We start from the raw sequence: 13,424 nt of genomic DNA on the forward strand, positions 1-13,424 counted from the left end.
GCAAAGAGGACTGGACCTCTCAAGGGTACGGACATGTGTGGTCGTGGCAGAAGAACGGCCTCGGATCGCTCTGACGCAGTCTTTCTCAAAGCTTTTCAAAGATTTGGGCCTTCACCCCCGGGCTGTGAGCACATCGTTTGGCTGCAGAGTTAACCTGGCCATATGTTTGCAGGTAAGACTCTTTGTTCTTAGGAAAGTCTTAAAAGACATCCTGTAACGGCGTGGTTGTGCTTCTCACAAAGCTGCTCAGTTAGGCAATGCATGCGGTACTGGGTGTTTCCTGTTTTATAATGCTTAGTAACACACATCCCACCTCATCCTTCCATATTTTGGTTAACAAACACTTTTCATTAAGCCTTTCTACTACTTCCATGGCACTTATTCTTCCCCAGACTTAAAAGGAACTTGGTGTATACATTTTAAATAGCTTGTATAATGCCAGTCTTGTTCATATTGCCTTTAGCTCTTCTTCCAAGACTTTGCGTGAATGTCTCGACACTAGTTTCTTGCATTTGAAATGGCCATGCATTTTGTGCATGTGCTGTAAGGGCCAAACAGCATGGGCAGTTCTGACCTCTAGACTGGACTGCCATTTTTGAGCTCAGCTGGGCCATTTAGAATGGCCACAAGTGTCAGCAGTCTGAACAAGGAACTTCAACTTGCATTTGTCAAAAAGAAACTGAAACTTGCAACAAGAATAAAACTTTATTGGCCTTCAAGGTGTCACTGGACTCAAGAATTTTTTCTGCTATTTCAGACCAACCCAGCTACCCACCTGAATGTACTATTCTCATATACAGCAATAGAACTGGGTACGTCTGACCCCACTACCGTCTTAGCCAGGTTTCAGAACATAAACTAACCAGATTTGAGGGGCGACCTCCCCGGTCGAATCCTCACTACCCTCTTAGCCAGGTTTCAGAACACAAACGACCTCAAACCTGGTTAGTTTGTGTTCTGAAACCCGGCTAAGACGGTAGTGGGGATTCGACCAATATCTGGGTGTTTTCTAGATATGCTACAATGAAAACACCTGCTTTTTCTGGAAGAGGAGTGAATGCTTTTCTGGACAATGACAAATAAGCCAGATTATATTGTATTATTTGTGAGGTATTTGAGGTATCGCACGTCAGCCATTTTATGGTTGTCCCTATCAGCCTGTGTCAGAATCCTGGAGGTGTCCACAGGCTCTAAAAGGTTGAGGACGTTTGCCTTACATATTGAATATGGCTTTTAGTTTATTTTACTTGAAATTTTTGGAGACATTATTGAATCATCACTAGGAGATGGCTTTCTGAGAGCATACTGTATTATGAATGTGGTCATGTGATCTTGCTGACTTCAAACTACTGATGGGACAGAACTTGCTCTACCTGAACATCCGCTTACATTCATGCATGGATCTCTAAAGTGCTTAAATCTCCTGCATAAACAAAAAATTTCCCTCTGAAGTTTCAGTGCTAGACACATTTTCATACCTGTGTGGATTTACTCCTGCTACTTAAAGAGAACCTGAGCTATATAGTGATCAATGTATTGTTGAAGGATCAATGTATGGATCCTCTGAAGATGCCAGCCACAGATTCAGGCACAACGTCAGGAGAAAATGCTACTAGAACACGGCCATACAGCCCGGAAACCACACAGCACTCCAGTATATAGTGATCTTTGAGTTCAATGGCGTACCATTAGGGGTTTGGACAAAGGGATGTGGCTTTTGTTGCTGTGGAGTGCATAAATCCCTGAGAACTAAAGTAACCAATGTGATGGTTGATGTGGAAAAGAGCACTCACCTTTCAGTGAATCAACATGGAGTTCAGCTTCTCATTCTTTCAGGAGGGTTGATAGAGGCCCAGTATCCCAGCTGATCATTCTCTGCCTGTTTATTATGTCTCCAGCTCTGCCACAATTAATCCAAATCCACCACCTAAACTAGTGGTCACATCTTGCTTCATGGGTATGGCCACCTCCATTGAAATCAAGGTCTAGTGCCGTGGTGGCGAACCTTGGGCACTCCAGATGTTATGGACTACAATTCCCATCAGCCCCTTCCAGCATGGCCAATTGGCTGATGGGAATTGTAGTCCATAACATCTGGTGGGAATTGTAGTCCATAACATCTGGAGTGCCAAAGGTTCACCACCACGGGTCTAGTGTGTTTGGGAAAAAAAACCCAAGCCTTCCTTTTCTGACCACAAGAACAATTAGAGTTGCTGTAATTAAGGCACATCCAGGATTGATACGATTATTGCTGCTTGAGACTGCCGTTAATTTACCCAAACCATCTGGTACCTGTTAGTAACTGGGTTGCTTTGTTGTGAAATCAAGAGCCAAACATGCAGTCTTCAGTGAGGATGCAAAACCATCGTTAGGAGTGTAGAGCTTGATTAGTCCCACATCATGCCCAAGATGTTAAGAGAGTATGTTTCCTTCCCCATAACTGTGAAGGATCAGGGCAACAATGTATTGTAGGTTCTGGTTTTCAACTATAAAGCAACCGTACGGAAAACCCTATGTCAAATAAACAGGTTGTGAGCACTAAAAAAAACACACCTGATCAAGCCAATCAAAAACACGGCTGGTAGATGTCATGATCTGGCCTGTTCCAGACCGATCCTGTCATGTCTCCCGATCGGGATGTGGGATCCTCTGCTATCTCTTGCTTGCTCTTTAGTTTCACTTTTAGGCATGGGCTAATCTCATTAGACACCAGCCGGCTTCAATGCTTCAAAGCATTGGGGAGTATGGGTTGTTTTGCTTTGGTGAAGGCTGTCCCTTGGCCTTCCCATGAGAATGGAGGAGTGTTATTCCCCCTTTGGAACTGGCACCGGAGGGTGATGTCAAGAAGGGGGGGGGGGATGGAGTGAGGGTATATTGGAAGCTGTTTTGGCTCCTAATCTTTAGTTCTGTCAATAGAAGCCTGAATACTTAATCCTGATGCTGTTTCAAATAAAGGAAATCATTTGGACACAAAGTCTCATTGAACAGTTCGGGGGCACAACAGTGGAAATATCGATGTAATGGGGCAGGAGGGTGCATCGGAGTACCTGGGACTGTACTCTTCTCCTTTCCCCCATGGACTGGACATCCTCATTTTATGCCAGTATGGTGGTGTGCAATAATTACTAGGCCTGATGGTTAGTGTCTGCTGTATCTGTAAATGCAATGGATATTTTGCAAATCATTGCGGAAGAAAATGAGCTTTGGGAATGGAGTTGTCTGCTACGAGGCAGTCAGCCCAATTTGGGGGGGGGGGGGTGGAGCCACCTCTGGAGCCCGTGCAAGGGGCAAATGCCCTGGTGGGTGGGCTGACTGGCAGGTGGGCTCCATGGCACTCAACTTAGAAATCACTGTCCTGTCCTAGACCCGTCGGAACAGAAAGCTGTATCAGCGTGGCCAGGGGTGTGACCAAACTTTAGTCAGCTTCCATTGCTCACCCCATCCCCCAATGTGCCGATGGAGCAGCCTCAGAGGTACACCAGATGGCATATCTTCCATATCTTCTATGGGGGATCTTTGCCAACTTTTTTTGGTTATTTTGGGGGGCTTCCCACGCTTCTTGGAAGCCCTTTGGAGAGGACAGGGCTGCGCTGGAGCAGCGCTGTCCCTGTGTGCCTGCCCGATCAGAATTGGTCTGTTGGTTGCCATTGAAGTAGTAAGCCTGTTCTCCTGATTTTATCATTTCTGACCGTAGGTAGGAATGAAGCTGCCGAAACCTTTTTCCTTGTTGTGTGTCTGTCTGTCTGTCTGTATGATGTATTTAATTCGTGTAGACCTTGCCTTCCTCCCCATGGGGCACCCACAGCAGCTTACGTTGTTCTCCTCTCCTCCATTTTAATCTCATGACTACCCTGTGAAGTAGGTTGGGTTCGGTTGGGTACGATTGGCCCAAAGTTACCCATTGAGCTTCCGTGGCACAAGTGGGGATTCAAACCTGGATTGCCCAGATTCCACTCCAGGGTGAGCTGTAAACATGGGAAAACAGTAGGTTGACACCTGGTATACTGTGTTGAAGAAATGCCTGTATGGAGGAGTTTTATGTTATGTGGACCCTCTCCTGTGATCTGAAGTTGTATCGCTCAGATGCAGGTCTATCAGTCTTGGAAAAAAATTAGCCTACCACAGGATTTCTTATATGAGGGCCTAGTAGCAGTGGTGGGATCCAAAAATGTTAATAACAGGTTCCGATGGTGGTGGGATTCAAACAGTGGCGCCGCCGCACACACGCACCTCCAGTCCCTATTGGGCAGGGAGGTTGCTTTAGTAACCCCTTCTCGGCACTCAGAAAAAATTAGTAGCCACTTCTAGAGAAGTGGTGAGAATTGGTTGGATCCCACCTCTGTCTAGTAGTATCTATAAGAGACCATTGTCCCTGCTCAGTGAGGAGTTTTTGCCACAAGTCTACTGCAAATAGCGACCCTGAATTTTGGTCTGTTGCTTTCTACCAAAGCCCACGGTCCAATACAGTATCGCTACACCTCTCAGTTGCCGCTAAGATTGATAACTGAGTATCTTTTGGCAGCAATTGGAGGGGATAGGCAAAGTGTTAACTTGGAGTTGTCATTTGTTGACCTCTGATCTGCAGAATGAATGAGATCAGTCCAGGATGTTTTGTGTGTGCTTTATTTGTCTATTCAAACTTTCCATAACGGCTTAAGCAGTCAAATGCGGAGTAGTTGTGGTGTGTTCAGTTCTATAGCTTAGTTTTGATTGTCCAGTAACTACAAAGAAACCTTGATTTTTATTCAGTTCTATGTAAGAGATTTTGTGTGTGTGGTGGGGTGGGGGATAGTATAAATATGCTTTTTGTTACAGCTTCATTGTGCAGATCTATGCAACTTTTCTTAAAGCTTTAGGAGAACAAGGAGTTACCTTTTTTGTTGCAAGAACTGTAGCATATCCTGAAAACCGCATATTATTAATAAAGATGCTTCTTAAACTTGCTTAACTGGTAATTCCTGGATTTTGTGCAGGGCCGGGCTAGTGTTCCATGAAGAACTGCCTTTTTTAAAATGCACAGGCACCTTTGAGCCCCATGTACCAACCATTAAAGGAGGTTGGCCATTGCAACTCTGCATGCTTTTCTGTTCTGACCATTTCTTCTAACTATAGAAACATGATTTCTCCCACCTACCCACTTTTTTTCCTTTCTTTTTTTGTATTAGCTGTGGCTGGATGAGTCAGTCACCCTAACTCAGTGGTGGCGAACCTTTGGCACTCCAGATGTTATGGACTACAGTTCCCATCAGCCCCTGCCAGCATGGCCAATTGGCAGGGGCTGATGGGAATTGTAGTCCATAACATCTGGAGTGCCAAAGGTTCGCCACCACGGCCCTAACTGCTGGGGGATAGTGAGACTCATATACAGAAAGTTAGAGGGTTAGGTTCCTCTGAAAGTAAGTAGTTCTAAAAGCAGACTTTTGGGGGGCAGGGATACAGGTGTGCCTTCGCATCAGACATAAATTTGGGAAGAATGGCATTATTAGGCTGTAGAATTTCCTTAGGCCTGACTTAACAGATTGAGTGGGGGCTTGGGATTTGCTGTCCACTAACCACGCTGTCTGTAGTCTTTTAAACTGCTTAACTCTTGTGTGTCTGTCAGAGGTGGACAGACCTATTACTGACTCCTCTGTTTGCTCTATTAAAAGGTTGACACCTCGTGTTTTTTTTCTTTTTAAACCTGTAATGGTGTGATGGTTTGATTTGTAAGATTTGTGTTCTTTGACATGATTTTTTTCCTTTTCATTTTACTTCCTGCTTTTTGCATTTATCCTTTTGATTTCCCTCCCAATTTCCATCCCCATTTTTATTTTTATTTTCCCCTCTATGTGTTTCTGTTTTTCCTCCTCCCCTTGTGTCCCTCTTGTTCCTGCCGCTGTAGCCACACAGGCTGGGGAAGCTGGCTGAGCAGGTAGGGGATTTTCATGTTCCCCCAAAAACCTCCACTTCTTCGCTCCTAACAGTGAGACAGACTGGATAGAGCCTGGAGATTTTTTTTTCTGTGCGCGGGGGACGCAGTCCATCGATCTTGCGGTGTTGGCTGTGGGGTAGGGAGGAAACCCCACCTCAGGTGTTTATGGGATACAGACGTTCAGCCAAAGTTTCACTGCAAGTTCATTTAACAGTGAAATTAACACACACACACACACACAGAACTCAGTTTAGCTTTAACGTTCAAACTGGTTCTATTGATTCTATAAATTGAGTCTGGTCAACTATGAAAATATTTCCTAAGGTAATATTTATACAGTGCCTCTCTCTCTGTCCCCTCGCCCCCAAATTAACGATGCTTGAAATGAGCTTCTCTACTCTGAGCTAGTCTGTTACACTGTTAAATCTATTAGCGCTTTCGAAACCACACCCTGTAAGCCACTAAGTAGGATTTTGTGTCGTGGTTTGTTTTTGTTTTTTTACAAACTTCCACCAACCAGAAGAAGGCTAACATTGCATGTTGCCGCCCTTGTAGTTCTCTCTTGGCTGTCTTGGTGGTGGGGTGTTCATCAGTGTTCAATGAATGTTTCATTGTTTAGATGTGTCCCTTGCCCTCTGTGGTTTTAAAGGACTAACCTGTACAAAGAAGGAGCCCAGGGCAAATGACCTGCCAGCAAGTATGGCAGAAACCCAGAAGGGCCGCTGTGTGTTCTCTTTAACCATCACTGTGTGTCAATTACCGGTAATCACCATTCCAGAACCCCTCGTGGATTCCTTTGGGCTCTTTCTTCAGTCTCTGTCATGAGGTTCTGGTGAGCAGGACTGGGCGGTCCAACATCTTTTAAAAAAATCTCATGTGACTTGCCCGTCAGTTGTTGGTATACAAAACTGCAATACCATCATGACATCCTGAAGGTGCAGAGGTGGGATCCAGCAGGTTCTCACAGGTTCCCGAGAGTAGGTGACTAATTATTTGTGTGTGCCAAGAGGGGGTTACTAATTGGTGATTTTGCCATGTGATTTTTGCCTTAGCTACGCCCCTTCTCTCAGCAGTAGTGCGCAGAACTTGAAGCAGTCTAGCAGGAGGTGCACCGGTGTGCGTGGCAGCCTGCGCCTGCGTGCATTCGTTTCCCGCCCAAGGACCGGCGCAGCAGCTGTGTCCTTGCCACAGCCCCGCTCAGGAATGCCCCACCCCTGGAATGCCCGGCCACACTCCCATCGTGCCCCACCCAGCCCCATTGGCGCTACGCCACAGTTTGAATCTCACCACCATGGGAACCTGTTACTAAAATTTTTGGATCCCACCACTGTGAAGGTGGTTAGAAACCAATGCTTTGCTTGTCATGCTTCCGGTACAAATGGTGGGGATGAAACTTATCCCAACATGTAAATAATGGTCTTCTAGTTTTCTGCTGGACAAGCAGTGAGGCGTGCCGCAGAACCTTGGAAGTCAAGAGGACGACTCCTCAAGAACTTAAGCACGTAAATGCAGGGAAAAAAAGACTATTGGGGGTTCAAAGGTGGTGTGGCAATAGGTGGGCACATCTGTCAAACGAGCAGCTGCAGTGTTTCATCTATAGACCGCAAGCTGGGAAGACTGCAAAGAATCATGAGGGGGGCAAGGATAAACAATTTGGAAACCCTTCTCTGAAAGCTTCCCTTTGGAAGATTCTCTGCGTTCTCCTAGACTTGAACGGGCCGATTTCTTCTTCCTCCCCATTTTTTAAGCATTTCATCCTTTCTGGAATATACTTGCCTCTGAATCCTCAAGCCATTCTTCGGGTATTTGTGTTTGTTTTTTACTTTTGGTCATATTTTTCCGCAAACTTGGGGGTTTCCCATGAGAATGTAGAAATGACTAGGTAGATACAGAATTACTATGTAGATGCAGTGATGTGCCTTTAGAGAAGCAGGCCTGAATGTTTTTAATGATAAAGGAACAGAATAACTGCTTATGTCTCTCCAGTCCATATCAGCTAATATTGTGCCTCCTGCCCTTTTTCATGCCGTTTACTTAAATGAATTTTTTGCTTGTGTTTGGGAGCCTTGGCGAGCTCAACCATTCTCCTTTTTCACTTGCTTCTGCCATTGCCAACTGCGTCTCTTCAGCTGTTACTATATTCTTTCATTTCATCAAATGTGTCGTATGTGGCTACGTAGATATCTGCTGTATCACCCTTTCACTAGCGTCAAGTTTCTGTGGACGCTAGTTTTCAATGAAAGTAAAAAATTGAAAATGTATACTTGTAACTAAAAAGATAATGGGTAGGCCCAGTAAGATATAATTAATTTTCTGTCCACACTCCACACACAAGCATTAAAATATTATCTGTTTGATTAGAGGTTATGGTTTTGGTTTTCTATTCTTAACTTCAATGGTAAGTATAATGCAAGGTGTTCATTCATTTATCAGTGCATGAAGGCAGAGTTCTAACTGAGAGCTGTTCTTTTACAGGGGACGTCAGGGCCAGATCCAACTACTGTGTATGTTGACATGAGGGCCCTAAGACACGACAGGTAAAGTTTTGTTTTAATTCTCTTATATTCAAGACTGAAATACACGGGTCGTGCTTAAAAACTGTCATGTTGCATCATGCCAAGAGTATGTCTAGACCAGCATCCCAGATCATGCATGGAAGATATTTCATAACAGTTATTTTGCTAAACCTGGTCAGTAACTGGGTGGCAATTTTCCTGGGAAACCTCACGTACATCCCTCCTTGTGAACCGTGATTGAAGAAAGGTGAGAAGTGAAAGAAGCAGTAAATAAATGAATGGCACAGAAGACCTGCAAGAAGGGCATGACCACTGGTGTATCTTGGGGGAGCAAGGGGGGTCATGTGACCCGGCACCATTTGTCTGAGTCATGTAGAGGGTGCATTTAGAAATAGAAAGGAAATGTGAACGATTTCTTTAACGGTCTACATTTAACATGTAGTCCTAACTGGCAGAAACTAGGGAGGGCATCTCACAATCTTTTTTTGACATGGAAAAAAAACCTGAACAATAGTTCTGCTAAGTTTATGTCTGCAGGTTACCCTTTACTACAATAAAATACTTTATTTTGGTACCCTTCTGGTACCCTTCTGTTCTTTTCTCTTCTCCAGTCTTTTTTCGGCAGCAGACATTCGTTACAACCTGCTGTATTGCTTCATTCTTCTCCAGCATATTGACTGGGTTAACTTTTTTATTGGATTCCAAATGTATGTGTCTGCAGACTGATTCAGCAAAATGTATTTGAAAATATGGAGGAGGTACTTGTCGCCACGGTCTAGAATGCAGGGAACTCAATAGAATAGCCAGGCACCAGTGCCTCTTCCTGCCTTCCCAATCGAATGATAATGGGAGAATTGTTACAGGCACAGGTGCTACAGCAAAGAAACACTTCACCGCGCCTTGGCCTTTGAAGAGGAATAACCTTGTCTGCTCATGAGAGTTTTATCTGTCTCCCAGGAAGGAGACAGAACTACTTCCACACTAAAAAATAAACTGTGTACATTTATAACCATGTGAGAGACTTAGTTAAGAGAAACGGTTTCATTTTAGAATATAATGTTTCTGAGAGAGAGGCCATTTCCGCACGGCCACGCTGGGGGTTGGGTCGGCATACATGACACCAACCCAACCCCCGGTAACAAACGGGAAGACGGCGCTACGGAGCGCCGTTGCCCGATCGACGTATCTTCCCTGCGACCGTCTGGTGCGCCACCGAGGCCAGGGGACACGCCCTCCCCCTGCCCTGCAACTCCGGAGTGGTCGCGCAGGGCGAAGGCGATGTCCCCAGGCTTCCGGCGGCGTACCGGTCGCGATTAAGCAAATCGATAGGTCGATCAGGCAAAAAAAGGGAGGATGGCGCCTTCCAGCGCTGCCGATTAAGCGGCAGCGGCTGGAAGCCGCCGTTTTCCAACAACTTCGCTTGGGAAGCGAGGTGGGAAGGCACAAGGACGGCATGGGGAGGCGCTGGGGAGGTGCGAGGACTTCATGGCTGCGAAGCAGCTGCTCCCCCCATGCGAACAGCTCCCTGGGGATGGCGTTTTTGCCGTCCCCAGGGCGCTGTATTTGGCCCGTCCGGAAAGGGCCAGAGTCTTTATGCCAGCATGGTGTAGTACTTTGGAGCAGAGGACTCTAATCTGGTTTGTTTCCCTGCTCTTTCATATGAATCCTGGTGGGTGACCTTGAACTACAGTTCTCACCAAACTCTCTCAGCCCCACCTACCTCACAAGGTGTCTGTTGAGGGGAGAGGAAGGGAAGGAGTTAATAAGCCGCTTTGAGACTCCTTAAAAGTAGAGAAAAGTGGGGTATAAACACCAAGTCTTCTTCTTGCCGGTGTCTTGCTTGCAACAGAAGTGAGTCAGTAGTCCATTGGCGCTTGGTTTGATATTGAGAGAGTCAGGAAACTCATCATCTTCAGCCATAGTGTTCCTCTAATCATTATATGAAAGGTCCATCATAGAGGAACATGGCTTGGGTCACGGTCTTTATATAGCCTGTTCCTTTTCCGTAACTCGCTGGATATGACCCATGTGACATTTTCAGCAGGGACTGCATGAATCACATCTCAGCCATTCCTCTTCTTGTTCCCCAATCTTTTTTCCTGGCATGGCCGTGGCATTATAAAAAGCATGTGGGTGTAGACTCAACACAGCCTCAAAAAAAAAAAATGCTTGGGAACATGGCACATCAACCAAGGAAGTTGAATGCAAAAATAGCATGGGATGAAAATAGGAAACCAAAACTCAGAGATCAGGGAAATGAGCGAAATGGGTGGTGATGATGGTTGTGGACTCTTAAAAATATTCCAGGAGCTGAGAAGCAACCAAACCCTAAGTGTAAGGCTGTCTTAGAAATGGCATTTTCTCCTGTAATCCTTGTACTGTTTTTTGAGGAGAAGGGGCCACAGGTATTGTGGGCATACACACAGTGTTTCATGTTATGTGTGGGAGGGGGGTATTCGGGGTTTTTTAGCCAATTGCTTTTAAATCATTCATGTTTTTAATTTATGAATTGTATGCTGTCTTGAGTCTTAAGGAAAGGCAGGATGTAAATATTAGGTCTGGATCTGGCAGCCGTCTGTTACACCTTCATAACTATTCACAATTACTGCTCCTCTAAACATTCTCGGTGTTAAGCATTGCATGAAGTGAAGTTTTTTCCGCCAGCTTTCTAGCCTACAGCGGCATACCGAACTCTGAATCACTGGGCATACTGTGTTTCCCCGAAAATAAGACAGTGTCTTATATTAATTTTTGCTCCCAAAGATGCTCTATGTCTTATTTTCAGGGGATGTCTTATTTTTCTGTGTTCTGTTCGTCGGGCATGCTTCCAAACATGCTTCCGTCGGGCATGCTTCCTTTCTTACTTTCAGGGGATGCCTTATATTTCACACTTCAGCAAAACCTCTACTATGTCTTATTTTCAGGGGATGTCTTATATTCGGGGAAACGGGGTAATAAGAACATTGGGTCATTTGTAGTTAGGGTTTAGCTTCACAAGCACTGACCTTGGAAGCAGGAAAGAGGGCAAGCGTCCAGCCTCAACTTCTTTATTTTTATTTATTTATTATATTTATATACCGCCCTCCCCAAAGGCTCAGGTTTAGCAGTTTAAAACCCTGTTGCAAAAAAAGATTCTTACCCTTACAAGGTAGGCAAGAAAGCGGACGGGTTTTGTACAAACGGAGATTACTTTTTTTATTTATTGAAGAAAATATTTGTTGTTCTTGAGATGTTTGCACTTAAGGGCAAAAAATCCAAACTTCACATACTAGCTACAAGGGTCAGTGCTATCAGTCACAAACCAGGAAAGGGATTTGGGCGTCTTAGTTGATAGTTCCATGGGAATGTCAACTCAATGCATGGCAGCTGTGAAAAAGGCAAACTCTATGCTGGATCATTAGGAAAGGAATTGAGAATAAAACTGCAAAGATTGTCATGCCCTTATGCAAAGCAGTGGTGCAACCGCACTTGGAGTACTGTGTTCAGTTCTGGTCGCTGCATCTCAAAAAGGATATTGAGGAGATATAGAAAAAGTGCAGAGAAGGGCAACGAGGATGATTGAGGGACTGGAGCACCTTCCTTATGAGGAGAGGCTGCAGCATTTGGGACTCTTTAGTTTGGAGAGGAGACGTCTGAGGGGGGGATATATGACTGGGAAGTCTATAAAAATTGTATGCATGGGGTAGAAAATGTTGACAAGAGAGAAATTTTTCTCTCTTTCTCACAATACTAGAACCAGGGGCATACATTGAAAAATGCTGGGGGGAAGAATTAGGACTAATAAAAGGAAACACTTCTTCACGCAACGTGTGATTGGTGTTTGGAATATGCTGCCACAGGAGGTGGTGATGGCCACTAACCTGGATAATTTTAAAAGGGGCTTGGACAGATTTATGGAGGAGAAGTTGATTTATGGCTACCAATCTTGATCCTCTTTGATTTGAGATTGCAAATGCCTTAACAGTCCAGGTGCTCGGGAGCAGCAGCAGCAGCAGAAGGCCATTGCTTTCACATCCTGCATGTGAGCTCCCAAAGGCACCTGGTGGGCCACTGCGAGTAGCAGAGAGCTGGACTAGATGGACTCTGGTCTGATCCAGCTGGCTTGTTCTTATGTTCTTATGTTTTGGAGCTTATGTTTTCAGCTGGCACTTTTAGGGTGTAGTTTTTAAACTTGTGGGGCCATTAGAAGCATGACCCCACGTTGGCGCTCCATACGGTGCGTGTCTGTGTGTATAATTCATAACGCACATTTCACACACGGTCTGCTGTCGCTTACTGATTTCCAGTGCTTCGTTCTCTTCTCTGCCCTCATCCACCGGTCCCCACACAGCATGTACCAAATTGCTTAATATTTCCTGCTGTTCCTTCTTCCTAACATCCTTCTAGTTTGGCACCGGAGCAGCTTTTTTGCTGCTGTCTCTGTTTGGTGGCTTCCCTTCATCTGCCATTGGAATTACATTTGGAACAGCATTAGAAATGGCTTGATAAATCTTATGAAATCGCACCAGGGCACCTCAGTTATGCAGCCAAATGTAAATAGATGACCTATGAAAGGGGACTGATGACTTTGAAGGATGGTAGGATTTTTGGCAGGGTTTTTTGTAAAACAGAAAGGTGTGATTAACTTTTCCCATAAAACCTGAGCTGGGACTTGTTTAAGAGCTCCAGTAAAAGCCATATTCTGGTGGTTGCTGGCTTTTATGGGCACAGAATTTATCACGCTTTATCATAAGATTTAGTGTTTTGTTCAGTTCTCTGATAGACTCTATTTTGTGGGGAAATCAGCACTTGTTTTTTTTTTAAAAAAAAAACTGCACCATTTGGTTTTTTAAATGACTGTAAACTATTCCTGGCCTCAAGCATACAAGGGTCCAAGGACAGGATTTTATTATGATCTTCCTCTTCCACTGATCTGTTCTGTAAATCTCTCAAAGCCAACTTTGGGCACAACTGGTATGGTTCAGAAGGTAGAGTTTTGTTTTGTTTTTTGACTAGGA

General features: G+C 44.8%; 1 protein-coding gene across 4 annotated transcripts in view; it reads left to right on the top strand.

Annotated features, from left to right (window-relative positions):
* DIP2C (disco interacting protein 2 homolog C) overlaps nt 1–13,424 on the top strand; it is a 353,066-nt gene that overhangs the window by 333,806 nt on the left and 5,836 nt on the right. For 2 of the 4 annotated variants that reach the window (XM_048510380.1, XM_048510382.1), the window contains 3 exons: nt 2–172; nt 5,882–5,911; nt 8,387–8,448. In XM_048510380.1, coding sequence (XP_048366337.1) covers nt 2–172; nt 5,882–5,911; nt 8,387–8,448 — 263 coding nt within the window. The remainder of the gene's footprint in view (nt 1; nt 173–5,881; nt 5,912–8,386; nt 8,449–13,424) is intronic. The other 2 variants (XM_048510381.1, XM_048510383.1) reach the window with 1 other exon arrangement.

This window comes from Sphaerodactylus townsendi, linkage group LG11 (assembly GCF_021028975.2).
Source record: "Sphaerodactylus townsendi isolate TG3544 linkage group LG11, MPM_Stown_v2.3, whole genome shotgun sequence".
NCBI lineage: Eukaryota > Metazoa > Chordata > Lepidosauria > Squamata > Sphaerodactylidae > Sphaerodactylus > Sphaerodactylus townsendi.